The sequence below is a fragment of the Antennarius striatus genome, chromosome 3 (genome assembly GCF_040054535.1).
Source record: "Antennarius striatus isolate MH-2024 chromosome 3, ASM4005453v1, whole genome shotgun sequence".
NCBI classification, from domain to species: Eukaryota; Metazoa; Chordata; class Actinopteri; order Lophiiformes; family Antennariidae; genus Antennarius; species Antennarius striatus.
The window spans coordinates 11,302,308-11,320,798 of record NC_090778.1 but is presented as its reverse complement, the minus strand read 5'-3'; the positions used below and the strand labels follow the sequence as shown (position 1 = coordinate 11,320,798).

General features: G+C 41.6%; 1 protein-coding gene across 30 annotated transcripts in view; it reads right to left on the bottom strand.

Annotated features, from left to right (window-relative positions):
• Positions 1-18,491, bottom strand: part of camk2b1 (calcium/calmodulin-dependent protein kinase (CaM kinase) II beta 1) — a 71,913-nt gene that overhangs the window by 52,570 nt on the left and 852 nt on the right. For all 30 annotated transcript variants that reach the window (XM_068310716.1, XM_068310726.1, XM_068310733.1 and 27 more), the window contains exon 2: positions 12,181-12,275. In XM_068310716.1, coding sequence (XP_068166817.1) covers positions 12,181-12,275 — 95 coding nt within the window. The remainder of the gene's footprint in view (positions 1-12,180; positions 12,276-18,491) is intronic.

The following is an 18,491-nucleotide window of genomic DNA, read 5'->3' as shown; positions in this document are numbered from 1 at the left end:
CCCAGTTTTATGATAGCTTGACAACTAATGAGAGGATGAGGAGATAATAAATAACTACAACAAAGAACTGAAGATTTATAAGGAAAACATAGAGCTTTTATAATTGACAAAAAGCCACCAGGATCGGTTCTCCCCCTCATGTTTTCCTGTGTTCTCGCTATTCCTCATGTTCCTGTCTGTCTCTCTTCTGTCTGCATGACCTCGTGTTTTGAGGTTTGCATCTCATCTCTGTCCATTATACTTCCTCTTCCTGCACTCATTTTCTGAAAATTTTTTTCAATAACTTCTCTCTGTGTGGTGCAGAACTACGTACATCTCCTGCCGCTTTCTGTCTCACCCAGGACGTCTAGATTTCTGTTTGACAGCTTGGATTCGGTTTATCTGACACATGGAAAGCTGTCAGTGGAATGACAAGAGTTGCTGACAATACAGATGTGTGTAACGTTGAGGTCCATCAATCAATCAATCAATCAATCAATCAATCAATCAATCAATCAATCAATCAATCAATCAATCAATCAATCAATCAATCAAGTTTTATTTATATAGCGCCTAATCATGGCAACAGATAGTTCAAAGGGCATTTCAAAGGTCAAATTAGTGTATTTAATAGTACCATTGTAAGAACATTTTTAAACAGTTGAAAAAGTCTTCTTTTTGGTATCATTCCAGCTGTGTAGTCACACATGAAAAAACTGAGCCGTACATCACTGACAGTGACGGTCTGCATGCTATTAAAGGCTACAAAAGAGAAACAAAATCTCAAAAGACTTGCACTATTATTTTCTCATGAATTAAATTAGTAAATTTCTCCTTTCTGTAACATATCAGGCACAGCACAATGGTGCAGTGGGTAGCAATGTCACCTCACAGCAAGAAGGTTCTGGGTTCAGTTCCTTTCTGTGGGGACTTTGTCTGATCTCCCCATATCTGTCTGGGTTCTCTCCAAGTTCTCCAGCTTCCACCCACTAAAAACATGCAACATGTAAGGTGAATTGGTCCCACCAGAATCTGTTGGTGTGAGTGTAAGCTTGAATAGTTATTTGTCTTTCATGTGGCCCTGCAATGAGCTGACATCTCATCTGGGGAATACCCCACTTCTCAATCGTAGCCAAGTCTGCAAGACGGATATGCAGCTGAAGACGGGATAACGACAATGTATCAAAAACTATTTAAATACAAATATGCACACAGCAAAATTCCCTTTTAGCAAATAAAGCAAATTATTTAAAAGCAAAAAAAAACAACATTTATCATATAAATATAGAAAACAATACTAGTACTATTTTATATACTGGTTTGATCCCCGGAGGGAAATTAAGAACGCACACTTTAGCTACTGATTCAAACGCATGCATACATATATTTGTGAGTACAGGCCCCTGTATCACACACACACACACAGGGGGGCCTGTGGGCATGCAGGGGAGGTAGAGTGGCAGGCAGCTCCTTCTTGGTGCGCCTCAAATGAAATAAAGGGGACGGCACCTTGCTCAAGGGTGCCTTGGCAGTGCTCCAGGGGTGAGCTGACACCTCCCACTTTCAGCTCACCTCCGGGTATTTTTTGGGGGGGTGGGAGCGGGAATCGAACCGCTGATCTTAAATCATAGGACGACCCGCTCTACCGCCCGCTTTACCACTGAGCCACTGCCGCCCCAAAATATTATTAGTATTATCAGAATACAGGACCGCAGAGGTACTGACAGATACACAGACTACATACGTATGTACTGCATGTACGATATTAATTTATCTGTGTGAGTGGTTATGTAACACTTTAATGATGCTAGCCAACCTGGTTACCAAGCAGGCAGCACTCATAGCCCCCACCCCCCACCCCCCCACACACACACACAATGGAAGGCAGACTTCCCCTTACGCACAGGAATGGAGTACACAGAAGAGAGCATAAACATGAAAGTACACATGCTCACCTAAAGCCACATTCACGTTACACAGGCTTACACTACTCAAGAACTCATGTTCTGCACATGCACCGCATATACAGTACATAATATGCAGGCACACAAATAGACTGACTAAACACAAGTGCACACATTCATTCCAGCAGTGCAGAATGACAGTGAAGCGTAAGCCCAGTGATTACAGTCTTAGAAGATGAGAAGAGTGAGGCGGAGAAAGGAGTGCTGAAGATGGGACAGAGGAGTAGGTGGGAAGGAGAAAAATTGCAAGGCTGATTAATATGCACAAAGCCTGGCCGCCGCCTCTCTGAGACGTGTTGAATGACACTGTTGTTTTACAGACCACCACGTTTTGCTTCTATTCTTTCGCCTGAAAAAGAAAAATGTGTCCTTCTTTTTTTTATCTGTGTTCGGAAACACATTTGAGAGGTTATTATTTGTCCATCATTTATGAAAGATATTCCATGATTTGAAGCTCCATGAAGATTCACATCTTCACAGTTTCCTCACCAAGATTGCCATGGTTTCACTCCAGCGGAACTCATCCCGACTGGTATTTTAAAAACTACCAACTGTCTGCTCATGTTGAACACTCCCTACATGTTATCCATCATGCATCAATGTCAAATGCTAATAAAGAGTATCACGTTTCAGTAGCTTCTGCAGGATAACGTTAGTCCGCAAGAGAAGAATTGACTTTAAGTAAGTGCCATGGCTCACTTTAGTTTACAAGATGGTCAGACGAGACATTATTGTCTTAAAGTGTTTGAAGGGCTGTATGACCAGAAGCTGACATACAATTTTAGTAAAAGATATAGTGGTAAAACTATTACCTTTTTGGAATTATACTGCAGACCAATTATAGCAAGGCAGTCATTACTTGAAAATACACTATAAAAATAATTTTCTTAAAAATGTAGAGTAATATTCTTTTATAAATTACATTATGTTCATATATATACAATTAACTGTGCTTCCTTTTTCCTTCCTATCCTTTTATGAGGCTGGCTGGATCCATAGTAGATAAACCTACAGAATAACAGATGGTCTGCCCACGCCAAAAAGGCTCTGGTCTTTCTATAAAGGAGACTCAGTGTCCATGCAGTCTGCAATATGTGAGACAACATGGCATTGATGTATAGTGGGAGTTTAACAGACGCAGCAGGGGCCGAATCGTCAAGATGAACTCAGCCATTAGACTCTTCTCTTACGCGTTCAACACTTCAAATTCAACAATGACCTATACAACTAGTCAGTGGATTTTGACTATGCGTATGATGAGAACGGTAACGGTTGACTGAATAAATCAATGAAAGAAGAGGTGGGAGTGGTAGGGCTGGCTGGGAGGGGAATTCATCTTCTTCTCCCTTCAGGGATCGCCACATCGAATCAGTTGCCTCCATCTAACTCTGTCTTCTGCATCCTCTTCTCTCACACCAACACTACATCCATAAACCTTCTCTTTGGTCTTCTTCTGGGCCTTCTGCCTGGCAGTTTAAACCTCAGCATCCTGCTACCGACATATGCACTATTTCTCCTCAGGACATGTCCAAACCATCTCTGTCTGGCCTCTCTGACTTTATTCCCAAAACCTCTAACATGTGCTGTCCCTCTGATGTACTCATTCCTGATCCTATCCTTCCTGGTTACTCCCAAAGAGAACCTCAGCATCTTCATCTCTGCTACCTCCAGCTCTGTCTCCTGTCTTTGTCTCTAGACCATACACCATCGCTTTTAGCTGAAACTCTTCTATCACACCTGACACTTTTCTCCACCCTTTCCATCCTGCCAGTACATGCTTCTTCACCTCTTTCCACACTCTCCATTGCTCTGGACTGTTAACCTTAAGTACTTAGAATCCTCCACCTTCTTGATCTCTTTTCCCTGTAACCTCACTCTTCCACTTGTAGGGCTTGAAATTAACTTTTTTTCTTGGTAGCACTGATGCTCCCAAATTTAGAAGTTAGTTGCACCAGCAAAGACTTTAGGAGCACCTACCCAAAAGCAAGACAGTGATGGAGTGATAGAGACGCTCCGTCCATCTCCGTTCCGCACCTCTCTCCCTCGCCCAGGAGAGCAGTCGCAGCTGCGCTCTCAATGTTTCCTGGCAGGACCGCAGTCCTGCTCAGACTGTTTCGCACACATTCTCCGGCAGGTCCACACTCACATGTCCGCATCAAACAAACTGTCGCGTAGTACTCTTTTTTGGCATGAAACCATACTGCTGCTCACAAATGCTCACTTCTAGTCTAGCTTCAACTACTCTGTCCCATAACTTCATTGTATGGCTCATCAGCTTTATTCCTCTGTAGTTGCCACAACTGTGCACATCTCCCTTGTTCTTAAAAATGGGCACCAGCACATTTCTCCAATCCACAGAAATATTCTCACTATGTAAGATTCTGTTGAACAACCCAGTCAGAAACTCTACTGTCACCTCACCTAGACACTTCAATATCTCTACAGGTATATCATCAGGACCGACTGCCTTTCCACTCTTCATCCTCTTCAATGCCCTCCTTACTTAATCCTGACTAATTTTTGCTACTTCCTGGTCCACAACAGCCAACTCTTCCTCTTTGTTCTCTCTCATTTTCCTCGTTTATCAACACTTCAAAGTACTCTTTCCATCTTCCCATCACACTACTGGTACCTGTCAATACACTTCCATCCCTACCCTTAATCACCCTAACCTGCTGCACGTCTTCCCATCTCTGTCTCTCTGTCTTGCCAACATGTATAGATCAATCTCTCCCTCCTTACTGTCCAACCTAGCATACAAATCATCATAAGCCCCTTGTTTGGCCTCTGCTACTTCTATTTTCACCTTACACTGCATCTTTTTCAGCTTCCACCATTTCATCTTCTGCTCTGCCTTTGTCGTCTTCATCTTCCTCACCACCAGAGTCATCCTACACTCCATCATCCAATGCTGTTTGGCTACACGCGACCACTACTTTGCAGTCACTGATCTTCTTCAGATTACACCGTCTACACAAGATGTAGTCTACCTGTGTGCTCCTACTTCCACTCTTATAGGTCACCCTACGTTCCTGCCTCTTATTCACTATAGCCGTTTCCATCCTTTTTGCAAAGTCAACCACCATCTGTCCTTCTGCATTCCTCTCCTTGATACCAAACTTGCCCATCACCTCCTCATCAACTCTGTTTCCTGCACCAACATGTCCATTGAAGTCTGCATCACTGACAACTCTCTCACTTCTAGGTATGCTCTGCATCACTTCAACAAAGTCCAACCAGAATTTCTCCTTTTCCTCCAGCTCACATCCGACCTGTGGAGAGTACCCACTAACAACATTGAACATCACACCTTTGATTTCTAGCTTCAGACTCATCACTCTATCTGACGCTCTTTTTACCTCCAGGACATTTCTAACAAACTCCTCCTTCAAGATAACTCCTACTCCATTTCTCTTCCTATCTACACCATGATAGAATAACTTGAACCCTGCTCCTAAACTTCTAACATGGCTACCTTTCCACCTGGTCTCCTGGACACACAGTATGTCTACCTTCCTCCTCTGCATCATGTCAATCAACTGTCTCCGGTCATAGTTCCAACATTCAACATCCCTACTCTCAGTCCTTTACTCTTGGCGTTCCTCTTCTCTCTTCCTACAAACACAATTTTCTCCTCTCCTGCTTTGACCAACAGTAGTCCAATTTCCACCGGCGCCCTGTGGGTGAACAGCACCGATGGCAGTCGTTGTTAACCTGGGCCTCGACCAATCCGGTATGGAAGTTATAGATTTGATTCGCATGTTTGATTGGCCAAAAGTTTTACACCGGATGCCATTCCTGATGCAACCCTCTGTATTTGTCTGTGCTTGGGACCGTCAAAATAAGACACTGGCTTGTGCCCTAACCAGTTAAATGTAGCCGCAAGAGGAGGGGAAATGGATTGAATGGATGGATGGATGGATGGAAGGATGGATGGATGGATGGATGGATGGATGGATGGATGGATGGATGGATGGATGGATGGATGGACGGATGGATGGATGGATAGATGGACGGACTGGTGAATTAACTGGTTGAATGTATGCCTGTGTCGTGCAGGTTAGGTGCACACAGCATTATCTTAATTCCTTGTAAGAGTTATCCAGTGGTAATCTTTAATTTGTCCTCTTTAAAAAATGCAATGAAAAATCTAAATTCCATCCAGCTCTGTTTGAATATCAACACAGGTTTAGTTGGCAACAATGTCTGAAAAGAGCAGACAGGTTCAACGTGTGCTGTCCCTCAAGATTTCAATTTCATTGATTTGTGCTAACAACTAAGTAAAATCAAACCTTACTTGGAACCTTCAGGGTTTGGGGATTACTGCGAGTACTACGTTGTCTGCAGCTGTAGCAAAGGAACAGTGGTTAGCTGGCTGCAGACCTCAGGAAGGCAATCAACCATTTATTTATTCAGTCTAGCAGTCGGTCAGATACCAATCCTGTACTCGTGATGCAGCAGCGTTAATAAAATATGAGATGAGAAGGTAGGGAAGGAATGAGGATGATGGCAGGTCCTCAGGGGCAAGAGAGAGTATATGGAGAAGGAGGACACATACAGTACATGGATATAGGCTGGGGAGAAGAACATGAGCACTCAGTGTTCACGGAATGAAATGTCAGTGGGAATGTTAGGAGGAAGGAGAGGAATGGATTTGGGTTAATTATCACTTGTGAAGGCTGAAGTCTCACGAGGGGAGGAGACCACCGAAATAACCATTGTTCAGTACATCTGACCCACAACGATCTCATGGCTGCTGCCAGCTGGGAAAGGTTAAGTGTGGACGTAGTGATCAGACAGGAAGAAGCCAATGAAGCTAAATTCCAATAAGTGACATGATACAGCAGACACTTTCCTCCATTCATTCCAGACTGCTTGGATCAGTTGACCTCAAGTATTTAAAGTCCTCCACCTTCGCTATTTCTTCTCCCTGTAGCTTCAATCTTCCTTCTTCATTCCTCTCATTTATGTACACATATTCTGTTTTCCTTTGGCTAATCTACATCTTCTCCTCTCCAATGCATGTCACCATTTTTTTAAATGTACCTCCACCTGCTCCCTGCTTTCACTGCAGATCACAATGTCATCCTCGAACATCATGGTCCATGAGGATTCCAGTTTAACTTCATCTGTAATCCTATCCATTACCACCGCAAATATGAATGGGATCAGAGCTGATCGCTGATCAGTCCCACATCTAACTTGAACTCTATCTTGCACTTCAATGCATCTGTGGTGCTCCTCCTAGGCATGAAGCCATATTGTTGCTCACAAATACTGTCATGAGTCTACCCTCTACTACTCGTTCCCACAACTTCATTGTGTGACTCATCAACTTTATTCCTCTATAGTTCCCACATTTTTGCACATCACCCTTGTTCTTAGAAACAGGCACGATCACACTCTTCTATTCCTCAGGCGTCTTCTCACTCATTAGATTTCTGTTAAACAACCAGATCAAAACTCCACAGCCACCTGCCCGAGATGATTCCATACCTCCACAGGAATGTCATCCAGACCAACTGCCTTCCTGTTCTATATTGTACTTAGTGGTCATTCTAACTTCACCCTTGCTAATCACTGCTACTTCCTGGTCCACCACGCTTGCATGTTCTACTCTACCTTCTCTCTCATTTTCCTTATTCATCAACTCCTAAAAGTATACCTTTCATCTACCCAGCACACTGCTGGCACCAATTAACACATTTCCATCTCTGTCTTTAGTCACCCTAACCTGCTGCACGTCCTTCCCATCTTGATCCCTCTGTTTGGCCAACCTGTAGAGATCTTTCTCTTCTTCTTAAGTGTCCAACCTGACACACATGCTATCATTTTATTCTTGTTTTGCCTTTGCCACCTCCACTTTGGCTCTACGTTGCATCTCAATATTCTTATTTCCTCTCTTTGGTCTTCTCCCCACCTCTTCCTCATTAGCTTCTTTCCTTTGATGGTTTCCTAGACTTTATGGTCCCACCACCAGGTCTTCTTCTCTCTTTTCCTACTAGAAGACACCTCAACACTCTCCTACCTGTTTCTCTGATCATCTGGTCATCTGGGCTGGTCCCATTTTCTGGGAGCATCTCCTGTCCACCAATAGCACCTCTTGTTTAAAAGTTGTACGATACTCTTCCTTTCTCAACTTCTGCCACATGGTTCTCTGCGCTGCCCTTGTCTTCTTAATTTTGTTCCCCACCACCAGTTTCATCTTACACACCGTTAAATCACTAATGCAGCCTGTTCTGGTCATTACAAAAAGTGTAATAAATAACTGCATAAACTTAACAAGGCAGTCAGAGACTTACCCTGACCTACTTCCAGGGTAGGTCTTTGACCATAGATCAAAGCTAGTGCATACTGTAGGTAGATCAAAACACTATCTTTGAGCTAAGGTCTTACTCACACTGTCATCTCCCTCTTCTTTCTATCCTATCCGGTTCCTGAGTGTACAAAAGTTGAAATTTGACCTTGACCTATTTTTCTCAAGGTCATAGTCATCGTGTCATTTTCATCCCCTTTGTCGCCCAAGTAATCAGCTTTTTGTTTCATCCTTTAATCTGCAACTGCTGTGAAGATATTTGGTGGACATATTAATGGTCGAACAAACAAACAGACACATGAACACTGCCAATTACAATACATCACCGCTTTGAAGCGAGTTGTAATTATACGCAGAGCTACAGCTGAAATACAAAGACATCATAATAAGTTTGAACAAGAGGGTTTGATAACCACATCTGCTCAGGATATCTAACATTAACACAAAGCTGGAAAAGTTGAGTAAGATCACTGCTGCTGCATTGCAGGTAAAATATCACATCGCACACACACATACATACACACACATACACAGAGGAAGCACAGCTCTATCATAAAAAATTTCAAGGCCTTACTTCAACCTCTGGCAACCCCTGACCAGAGATCAGATCACTGCCAATAAACAAACTCTACGATTGGATGGAGGCCTTGCCCAACAGACCTGTCCTACATTTCCTGTTGACATGTTTTAGATTGGCATTAACTGTCCAGTAGCTGTAAGGGGGGGGTGTGGGGGGTTCAAGATGTTAGACACAGAGGAGAAGTCTGGTTGTGTGCATCAGAATGTAATTACCTCGTTTATTTTAATATATCTCATCACAATTACGTTCAAAAATACACAGCTAGGACTTCTCATGAATGTCCACGTTTTACATCCACTCAGAGTGGTATTTGCGACTCTTGAGTCAGTGGTCTCAAGTATTTACCTACAATAAATAAAATCTTGTTGTAGCTGTGAGAGACGACTGATATAGAGTGAACCGTATCAGTTTGACAGAGCGTGGCACTCTCAACTCCTCTGCTATTTGAGTGTGTGTCTGTGTCAGATGAGAGTCCCATGCTAAAGGCATGTAGGCGTTGAGGCACATGGCCCTCAGCTGCCAAGTGCCGGGGGTGCCTTCTCTCACATGACCCCTCCCTTTCCTTTGCTACCATCACCATCTGTCCTAAAACTACGCTCCGGTTGAAGTCGCTTCAACCAGAGCTCTGAGCTCACTGACCTCACCTGCTGCCTGCAAAATATTACCAAAACAAACAGACCTGAATGATACCTGATGCTACTTCTAAAGCAAAGCAGCCATACATCAGGACCGCCACAAAAATGTGGTGGCGGCAGCCCATGTCAGATAGGTCATGGAGCTATAAATAGGGCCTGGAGGAGAAGTAGTATGCAGCAGCTCTGGGGCGTCTAACATTGCTCCGCTGTTTGAACATGGCTTATCCATTAGTAAGGAGTGAAGCACAAGCCTTGCACTCCATTCAGTCAGGTCACATCAGTCCTTCTATCAAATAAGTCAGGAGATTAGGCTGTGCCTCGGAAATATGGTGGAAAGCTCCAAGCAGCTGCACTCCCTGTTTAAAAAAAAAAGTGTCTGATTTATTCTGTGTGTCTGATACCATCAAGACGATCGCTGGGATTAGACATTAGTCTAACTGTTAATAGCATCAACAGCATCCAAGACAGGTTACATCTCATTAAAGGTGCTCTTACACTGACCTTCGGTCAACACACGATTAGAAACTCTTAACCGCTGCCAAGTATTATTTGAAAAATAATAGTTCTCCTGTAATAGTACAGATTAAAAATGGATGTCATCTTGTTTTTTATGCCATTTATTTCTCTACTTTATTTCTCTACTTTGCATCAAATCTCTCTACAAATGATCTTCAACCTGTTTCTTCACTGAATAAAATATCACCAGAGGAAAAAGACAGAATGATTTTCATCTTATATCCGCTGTACCTGGAAACAGAACACTGGAACACAATTAAACATCTGATTTGTGTTCCAACGCTGCACACAGCTAGAGTGGGTATCAGCAGAGTGAGGAAGAGCACACACACACACACACACACACACACACACACACACACACACACACACACTCATCAAATGGTCCTCACATTGATACTTACTATTTAAAAAGAAAGAATGATCCGTGTGTGTGTGTGTGTGTGTGTGTGTGTGTGTGTGTGTGTGTGTGTGTGTGTGTGTGTGTGTGTGTGTGTGTGTGTGTGTGTGTGTGTGTGTGTGTGTGTGTGTGTGTGTGTGTGAAGGCAGGGTAAAAGTCAAGTGTCAGTGTGGCACCACCTGGCAGGGCCTTAGCGGAGGGGGGGGGGGGGGCTCCAGTTACGAAACTGGGGGGCCAGTGGGAGATTTACACTTAACAAGTGGTTTGATGACGAGCGGCGAGGCCTGAGCTGCTGCTGGGCTCATCGTGACCGACATGGCATTTAGGTTTGGCTTAAACCATTACTGGCTGAGCAGCTTTTAATTAAGGTGCTGAAAAGATTTTTATTCACTAAAATACAATTGTATGATTATAAAGTAAAACATTATTACGATAAATCCTTACATTATTTAGCTGACATTTTCTCAAGAGTTACTTAAGGTGAGACTGAAAGGAGCTTAATTTCCTGTGATGTATTTGACAAGCAGTAATTATTAGGAGCCTTTGGTTCTTCATGTCCATTAAGAACTTATTTAACAGCAACAATGACCCAGCAAATGGGAAAGTGCAGCGGCGGCAGTCTGACTCTATTCAACCTCAGAATTGAATCAATGCCTTTTAAAGGAAAGTTGAAGCTTATACTGTTTGTTCGGTATAAAACCCATACCAATTGCTCAGGGCCACTTTGAAAACTTTTGAAATGCTATGTTTGTTGACAAAGTTCCACACCACCAAATCTGACAACTGTAAGAGGTCGTTTTTCAGGGAATGCTTGCTTGATGAAACTATTTACTAGCTGTAGAGTAATGTTTGGTTAGATGTTCCATCAAAAACATTTTTTAGTTTCTGTCAGATGTTTGTGGAAAGCTATTACAGTATTCCAAGGAATTACTGCAATGTGACTCCATCCTGCACACTGTGTCTGGTCTAGGACTCATGGTTGTGTGAGCTCTCCTCACAAGAGCTCTGGCTCTCCTCATTCTCCTCTGGGTGTTTCAACTGGGTTGCAGCATAGATCATTTCTAACTCTATCTGGGGAGGCGGCTCTGTGCCCCCACAAAATAAAAATAAAAATGTGAATCCTTTGTGAATCACAGTACAGTTCTTTTTTGATGCCTTATGCCATCATCACTGGTTCCACAGGTTCCAAGGGGCACTGAAATCTTAACCCTGAGTTGGCCGTGTGTCTCCTGAAAACCTCAGAGCAGGGATGTCAAAGTCCTCTTCACTGAGTGCCTTATCAGTATAATGGCTGTCCCCAAAGGGCCGGATGTAACTTATAAATGCAACTAAATGTAATATAAAATAAATGTAAAATAAATGTAACTACTCCTTAATGATAAATAACTCTGAATTAATTACTTATGTAAGTTAAAAACATTACAGTTGCATAGAAAAAATGTGTTTGCTTGTTGCTCTGTTATAACATAAACCCTTTTAATCTGTCAGGTTATGAAACCAACATAACTCCATCAATCAAGTCGCAAAGTATCTAACTGAATTTAAAAAAATGACAACAATCATAAGTTAGGACATTAACTTTGTTCATAATGCTTTTGTCAAAGTTAAAATGGGCTTAATTACTGCCTTTGTGGACACTCTGACCTTTTATGCTCTTGTGGGCCACATAAAATGATGTGGCGAGCCACATTTGGCCTCCAGGCCATGAGTCTGTGCACCTTAGAGGTTCTTTAAATGGGTTCTGTTAGTGAAAGACTGTTTAACAGGTCAACCTGGTGTGGGCTGCTTACCTCTGGCAGACAACTTTTTGGTGTTGATTATTTTGGCGGCATGCTCTTGTCCTGTGCACAGCTTCACACATCTGCGCACCACTGAAAACGCTCCTCTGTAAATGACAGGGGAAAAAAAAAAACATTAATGAAGCTTTGTTTTAATACCAGTCCAACCAGTTGATATTTTAAGTCGAGTTCATCAAATATGTCTGTGTTTGATGCAGCGTTTAATGAATAGACATTAGCTGCAGGATCCTGATGAATTGCTAAGAGACAGGTTCAGGACCTCGGCTAGTTTAATGACTCAAGCTGAGCTTTTGCTGAGAACATTTTCTGCAGAGTCTGCACTTTTCAAGGCCCGATGCAGAATAGACTTGATGTTCTTGCTACATTAAGAGCAGGCTGCCAAGATTTCTGTGCTTGATAAGCTCCCATGTGGATCTGCACACGCAGTCAGCATATTCTAAATAACATGCACACATGTAGTGTCTGCTAAAATGAACTCTTAAACACAAACCAAACATCAGGGGGTCGGTTGTCAGGATGCACAAACACATTCACATCAGATACAGACCTAAACACCTCTTACAGTCCCTTCATCTAAACTCTTTCACAAAGCATTCCCAAAGCACATTTTCACAATTTCTGTCCAATGTAAAACGAAATTCAAAATAGATGAACCTGTTGGGACATGAAAAAAGGTCCCATTTCAACAAAGAGGATCTGCAGAAGAAGAATACAAGTACGTCCCCTTGAGAAGCCACAATAGACATTCCTTCACTCATTACAAGACTGGCTTCACAGCCTCGACAAGCTCTGCTCCCCTAACTGAGGTAGTCACAGACAAATAACAAGGTCAGGGTCAAAGGTGAGGGTTGACATTGACCTCAGAGATGTGTACACAATAGAAATATCTATGTGGAGACAAAACAAAAGGGAATGCTGAACATCGACCTGCTTCCAGACAACAAGGAACTTAAGATACAGTTGGAAACATCCCTCTCCAAAGCCCCCAGACATTTATCCGCCCCACCACCCTTCCATATCACCAAGGACATTTCTTTATTAACTCTAAACCTATCACCTGCTTTTGGATCCAGATCCAAAGTCCCACTAAACTGTAAATTCATAACATTTGCTCCCTTCTCATATGCTGGATTATTGCAGTCACAGAGGGCGGTGTCATGAGAATGCTAATACATCCACACCTGCCCTCCATCCTGTCAAGCTTCTGTCACCGGGTGGCCAACTGCTTGTCATAATTTCAGTCTTCGTTACCCATAAAGAAATCCTCCAACAACATGAGGATGACATTTAGATCAATGTCAGCATGTGGGAAGGGGGACGAATATCAGAATCTAATGGTAAGTTTCTTGGCTAAAGAAACTGAAACTAAATAAAATCAAATAACAGTCACACAGCATGTCATGTCATGAGAAAACCCTGAGCATGGCAGGGATGGAGACTGTACCAAAAGTCACGTGACATTTTTTGTAGGAGATATTTTTGGTCCTTGTAAGAAGTGTTTGTATTTGTTTGTTTGTCTTAGTCATATGTTGTTAATTGTCAGGTGCAATTTGTATTTTCAAAACAAAATATGTTATAATGGTGTTTAGTTTGCAAAAGCCACTGTTAGCTATCATTATTCTTTACGTCATAACTGAAGATGGAGAATGGATTGATATTGACTTAAAAATCATAACTATAAAATTAGAAGAATCAAACCTTTTTACCCGACATGAGCTGTAGGGACATCAACTCCTGCTCCTTGTCTACATATGAGAATGGATCACATTTAGTAATTTACCTAGATTATGGGTGAGGCTACTCCTTCAAGAACACACTAGGCTTGCGCTAGCCATTCGCCACTTCGCCATAGGCGAAGTAAATTCCAGATTGGCTACAAGGTTTTTAGACTGTGTAGCAACAGTGGCATCCTTATTTTTACGGAAAAAAGGCTAAAACTTTCAACTTTTTCGCTCGCTATTTCCGTTAGGCTATATCCGCTAGCGAGCCCAGGTACTTCCGCTAGCGAGCGGCGCTAGCGAATATAGCGCAGCTATTTCCGCATGCCGACGGAAATAGCCAAAGTGACCCGAACGTTCCCGATCATTAAATATCCACTCGGGTCATGACCTTCTTTCGTCCAATGAAAAACAAAAATATCATTTTTTTACAAACTGAACCCGCGAATTGGTGTAAGACAAGGCGAGGACGATCGATCAAAAGAATCCAGTGTTTTATAGTAGAGTTTGTGTTAAAGTCCTCATTAATAAACAAATTGTGAATGCTGAGAGGGGGGAGGAGTGGTGACAGACCGATCAGAAGGTAAATGAAAGATATTATCAATACTTGTTTGTAGTCTTAGACTTTTGTTCCCTATGACCAACAGGAATAACCAGCGATGCATGTAAATATGTATTCACCTCGCTTGATATTTTTCATGCCTTTTTAAATTGAAATGAAAAATCATGTTATTGAATTAAATAAAATAAAATAAAATAAACTATGGCATACCAATGGTGTTGGTGGTGGTCAAAGTTAAAATGTCTTCTAGTCTAAGTAAAACTTACAAGTAAACATTGAGTAACATTTTGTATGACTGTATCTTCACATAGGGAATGGAAGTTTTCAATTGTTGAATCTCACATTCACACCTGCATAAAGTAGGACAGAAATAAAGATAGTCCAGCTTGAACTGCTGACTTTAGTGTATTTTTGTAGTTAAACTGAACAGAAGATTTTGCCCTCAGAATGCAGGAAAACAACCCCATTTTCAAAAAAAATTTGGCTTTTTGTGGCTTGCTCAATTCTTTTACACTGAGCCAAAGTGGCTTAGTCATACTAGCTCCTAGTGCAAGCCCAGACAGATGTTGGCCCTTAAATCATTTTCATTCCAGTTTTAAGCCCATAACAACATCTATCTTTTTCTACCTAACGTTTCTTTCTTATGATATGTCAAAAGCGTGAAATGATTAAGAATCACGTTTTGTTTAGTTCATTCTGTAAAGTGCATGATTTCATACTGTCGACGTAAAAAACACAAATTTTAGGCCATATCACCACGCCCCAAATTGGAGACGTGAGTTCTTGTCTAAAAAAGCTGATGTGGAGATCAGGAGGCTGAATGAGAGGTGTGTGTGTGTCATGTTCAAGACTTTGTCACAGTGGTGTAGCGTCAGTCAATCCTGAGGAGGTCCTACCCCAAAAGGAACTCAACCTGAGGATAAATACACAATAACACGCCAAGTGTTTATATACTCGCAGACAGGCAAACAGCAGCATGCCTTTAATCTGGCGGGTATAGGAAGGCATGCCAACAAGGGCCAGGTTTCAAAAACCAGTTCCAAAACAACCAAACTTAGATTCCGTCAGAATTATTAACATATTTTAATTTCATGCTTCTCTTATTTCATCAAGGTAAGGATACCTAACAAACATGCTGAACACCACTGTGAACATGGTGTACACACCTCTAAGTGTACATTGTTTGATGCATCATCTTAACCTGCAGAGGGTCTTCAGCAGCATCGCCTCAGAATCAGATAAGTGACAATGAAATATCCGCTCTCTGACTGACTCCTTGGATAATCAAAAATACATCTAGAGAGGACTCTGTCCAGGCCCAACGGCCCCTTTTAATAACATCAAACCATCCACGTGCCATTTATCAGTCAAGAAATTTGTGTTTGATAAAAATGTTGCAAGGACTGATTAATTTTCTCATGGATCCATTCCAAAATCAAATAAATTGCTCCCTTCTCTTGCTAAACTCTGAGACCAAGTTTCATAATCTGTCAAGAGTTGTTTGTTCTTCTGTAATTCCGCTAACAAACTAACAAACCAACAGGTAGAGTGCAAACAGAACCCCATTAGCAGTGGTAACAACATGCTATTGCCACTGAAAGAAGACACAGACCTCAAAAGGTGAATACGTGAATTATATATGACTGTCAACATTGCTATTAAATGATTCACATTTCTCCTCGCATTAGTGATAAACAAGATATTTTTTTGCTTTGCATTCAAATTTCGATGATAAATGTATACATGAAAGAAGAAGTATCAACACAAGAAACACGCTTCTTGAATTACCCATCAGATTCTTTAATTCCCTCAAAGCAGCACATAAATATGATGCGGACACACGCTGTGCTCGAAATGTTTACGTTGTTTTTTTTGTTGTGGTTTCAATTATAATTGCAGTTGCATCTCTACAAACACCACAGGATAAATCAAGCTATCAGTAAACAGTGAGTGATGTGCATGATAATCAAACAACAGCAGCACAATGTAGGACACCGCCAGAACATGAACGCCTGACAAACAGTGATTTCTCTGTTGTTCCTCCTCCACCCTGAAGTAATAATGGAGTAACGTCACGAAACACAGACGTACAAAATGTCAGCACACACTGTCAGGAGTATTTAAATACATGTACAAAAATATAGTTCGAGTATTTATACTGACTGAAGCAGGAATCTACTCAACCGACATCACAGCGGTGCAATGAGGACACAAAAAATAACCTACTGTACTAATCCAGCAGGGAGAAGGTCCAGAAATGTCCCCCGAAGACCACCCCAAGATAGACCCCCCCAACCAGTACTACATATTACTACCCCTCAAGTAGTACTACGTATTACTACACCCAACCATTATTACATATTACTACCCCCCAATTAGTACTACATATTACTACCCTAACCACCTTTAGTATGACGTATTACTACCCCCAACTTGTACTACATCTTACTACCCCCCAAGTAGTATTACCTATTACTATCCCTCCAACCAGTACTATGTATCACTACCCCCCAATTACTACTACGTATTACTACACCACAACCACTTTCAGTAATACGTATTAATACCCCCTAACTAGTACTACATATTACTAACCCCCCAACTTGAATGTATTACTACAACACAATCATCTTTAGTACTACGTATTACTACACCATAACCATCTTTAGTACTACGTATTACTACAACACAATCATCTTTAGTACTACGTATTACTACAGCACAACCATCTTTAGTACTACGTATTACTACAGCACAACCATCTTTAGTACTATGTATTACTACAGCACAACCATCTTTAGTACTACGTATTACTACAGCACAACCATCTTTAGTACTACGTATTACTACAGCACAACCATCTTTAGTACTACATATTACTACAGCACAACCATCTTTAGTACTACGTATTACTACAGCACAGCTTTTATTGCTGCTTGTACGACACAGATTTTATGACTAAAACAACAACAGTACTAATCAACTTATCCATCTCTGCAGTCACTGTTGTTGCTAGGGCAAAAGGGTGGCATTTCCTGACACAAGGGTAAGGATGAGACAGGCTGGAAACAAAAACAGGACATTTCCCGTAGACCAGCGCTCCGTGCTCAGCAGTCTAGAACTCAGCACAGCTTTGAACTGTGGAGCCCAGAACTCAGTCTGACGATCCTCGTGACCTTCATGTTTATTTTAATGCCTCTGACATCACTCTATGATTTCATTACCTGATCATCAGTTATCCTAGAGGATGTATGAGAAGCTAAAAACTGGCTTGAACGGGTGTTACATAGCTTATTGCTTCTATTTTTTATTTTTTTAATGTGTAATTAAAGTTAATTATTTCTAGAACTACTTGCATTTGTACAAAAACAAAAGCGATGTCTGCGGAACTCACAGCTGTGATCCCGTGTGCCTACTGTTTGTCTTCCTGCGGAACATTAGCTCGTATTTAGCAGCTCTTCAACAGTATGTTGTTCATGTTGTGTAATATGAAGTCATTATTTGAATACTTTGAAACGTAGAATTGGCTGGTTGCATATGAAATAAAGGCAAGTATGTGTTCATGATAAATAATTACCGTTCTATTTCTTAAATCTTCTTAAATAAATTCACACAATGCTTGCGTACATTCATTCATTCATTCATTTTCTGCCACTTTATCCGCCGTAGAGGGTCACAGGGAGCTGGGGCCTATCTCAGCTGGCATAGGGCGTGAGGTGGGGGACACTCCAGGCACGACGCCAGTGCACCGCGGTGCATACATTAAGTTATACAAAAAAATATCTAACAGTTACATCTTGGAAAAAATGTGATAGACCGACAACAAACATGTCACCACCTGACTCATGCTCCATAGATGGTAGGAGATACTGTCGTTAATATCAACACAGCTGCGGGGGGAAAGTCTGACTGGAGATCTGTTTGAGTTTTTAAGTTTTTGTTGTTATTGTACTGTTTAAAGTATTATTTCAGTCCTTCTGAGAACGCTGCCTTAAAAAAAAAGGAAGAATAGGACAAATGCA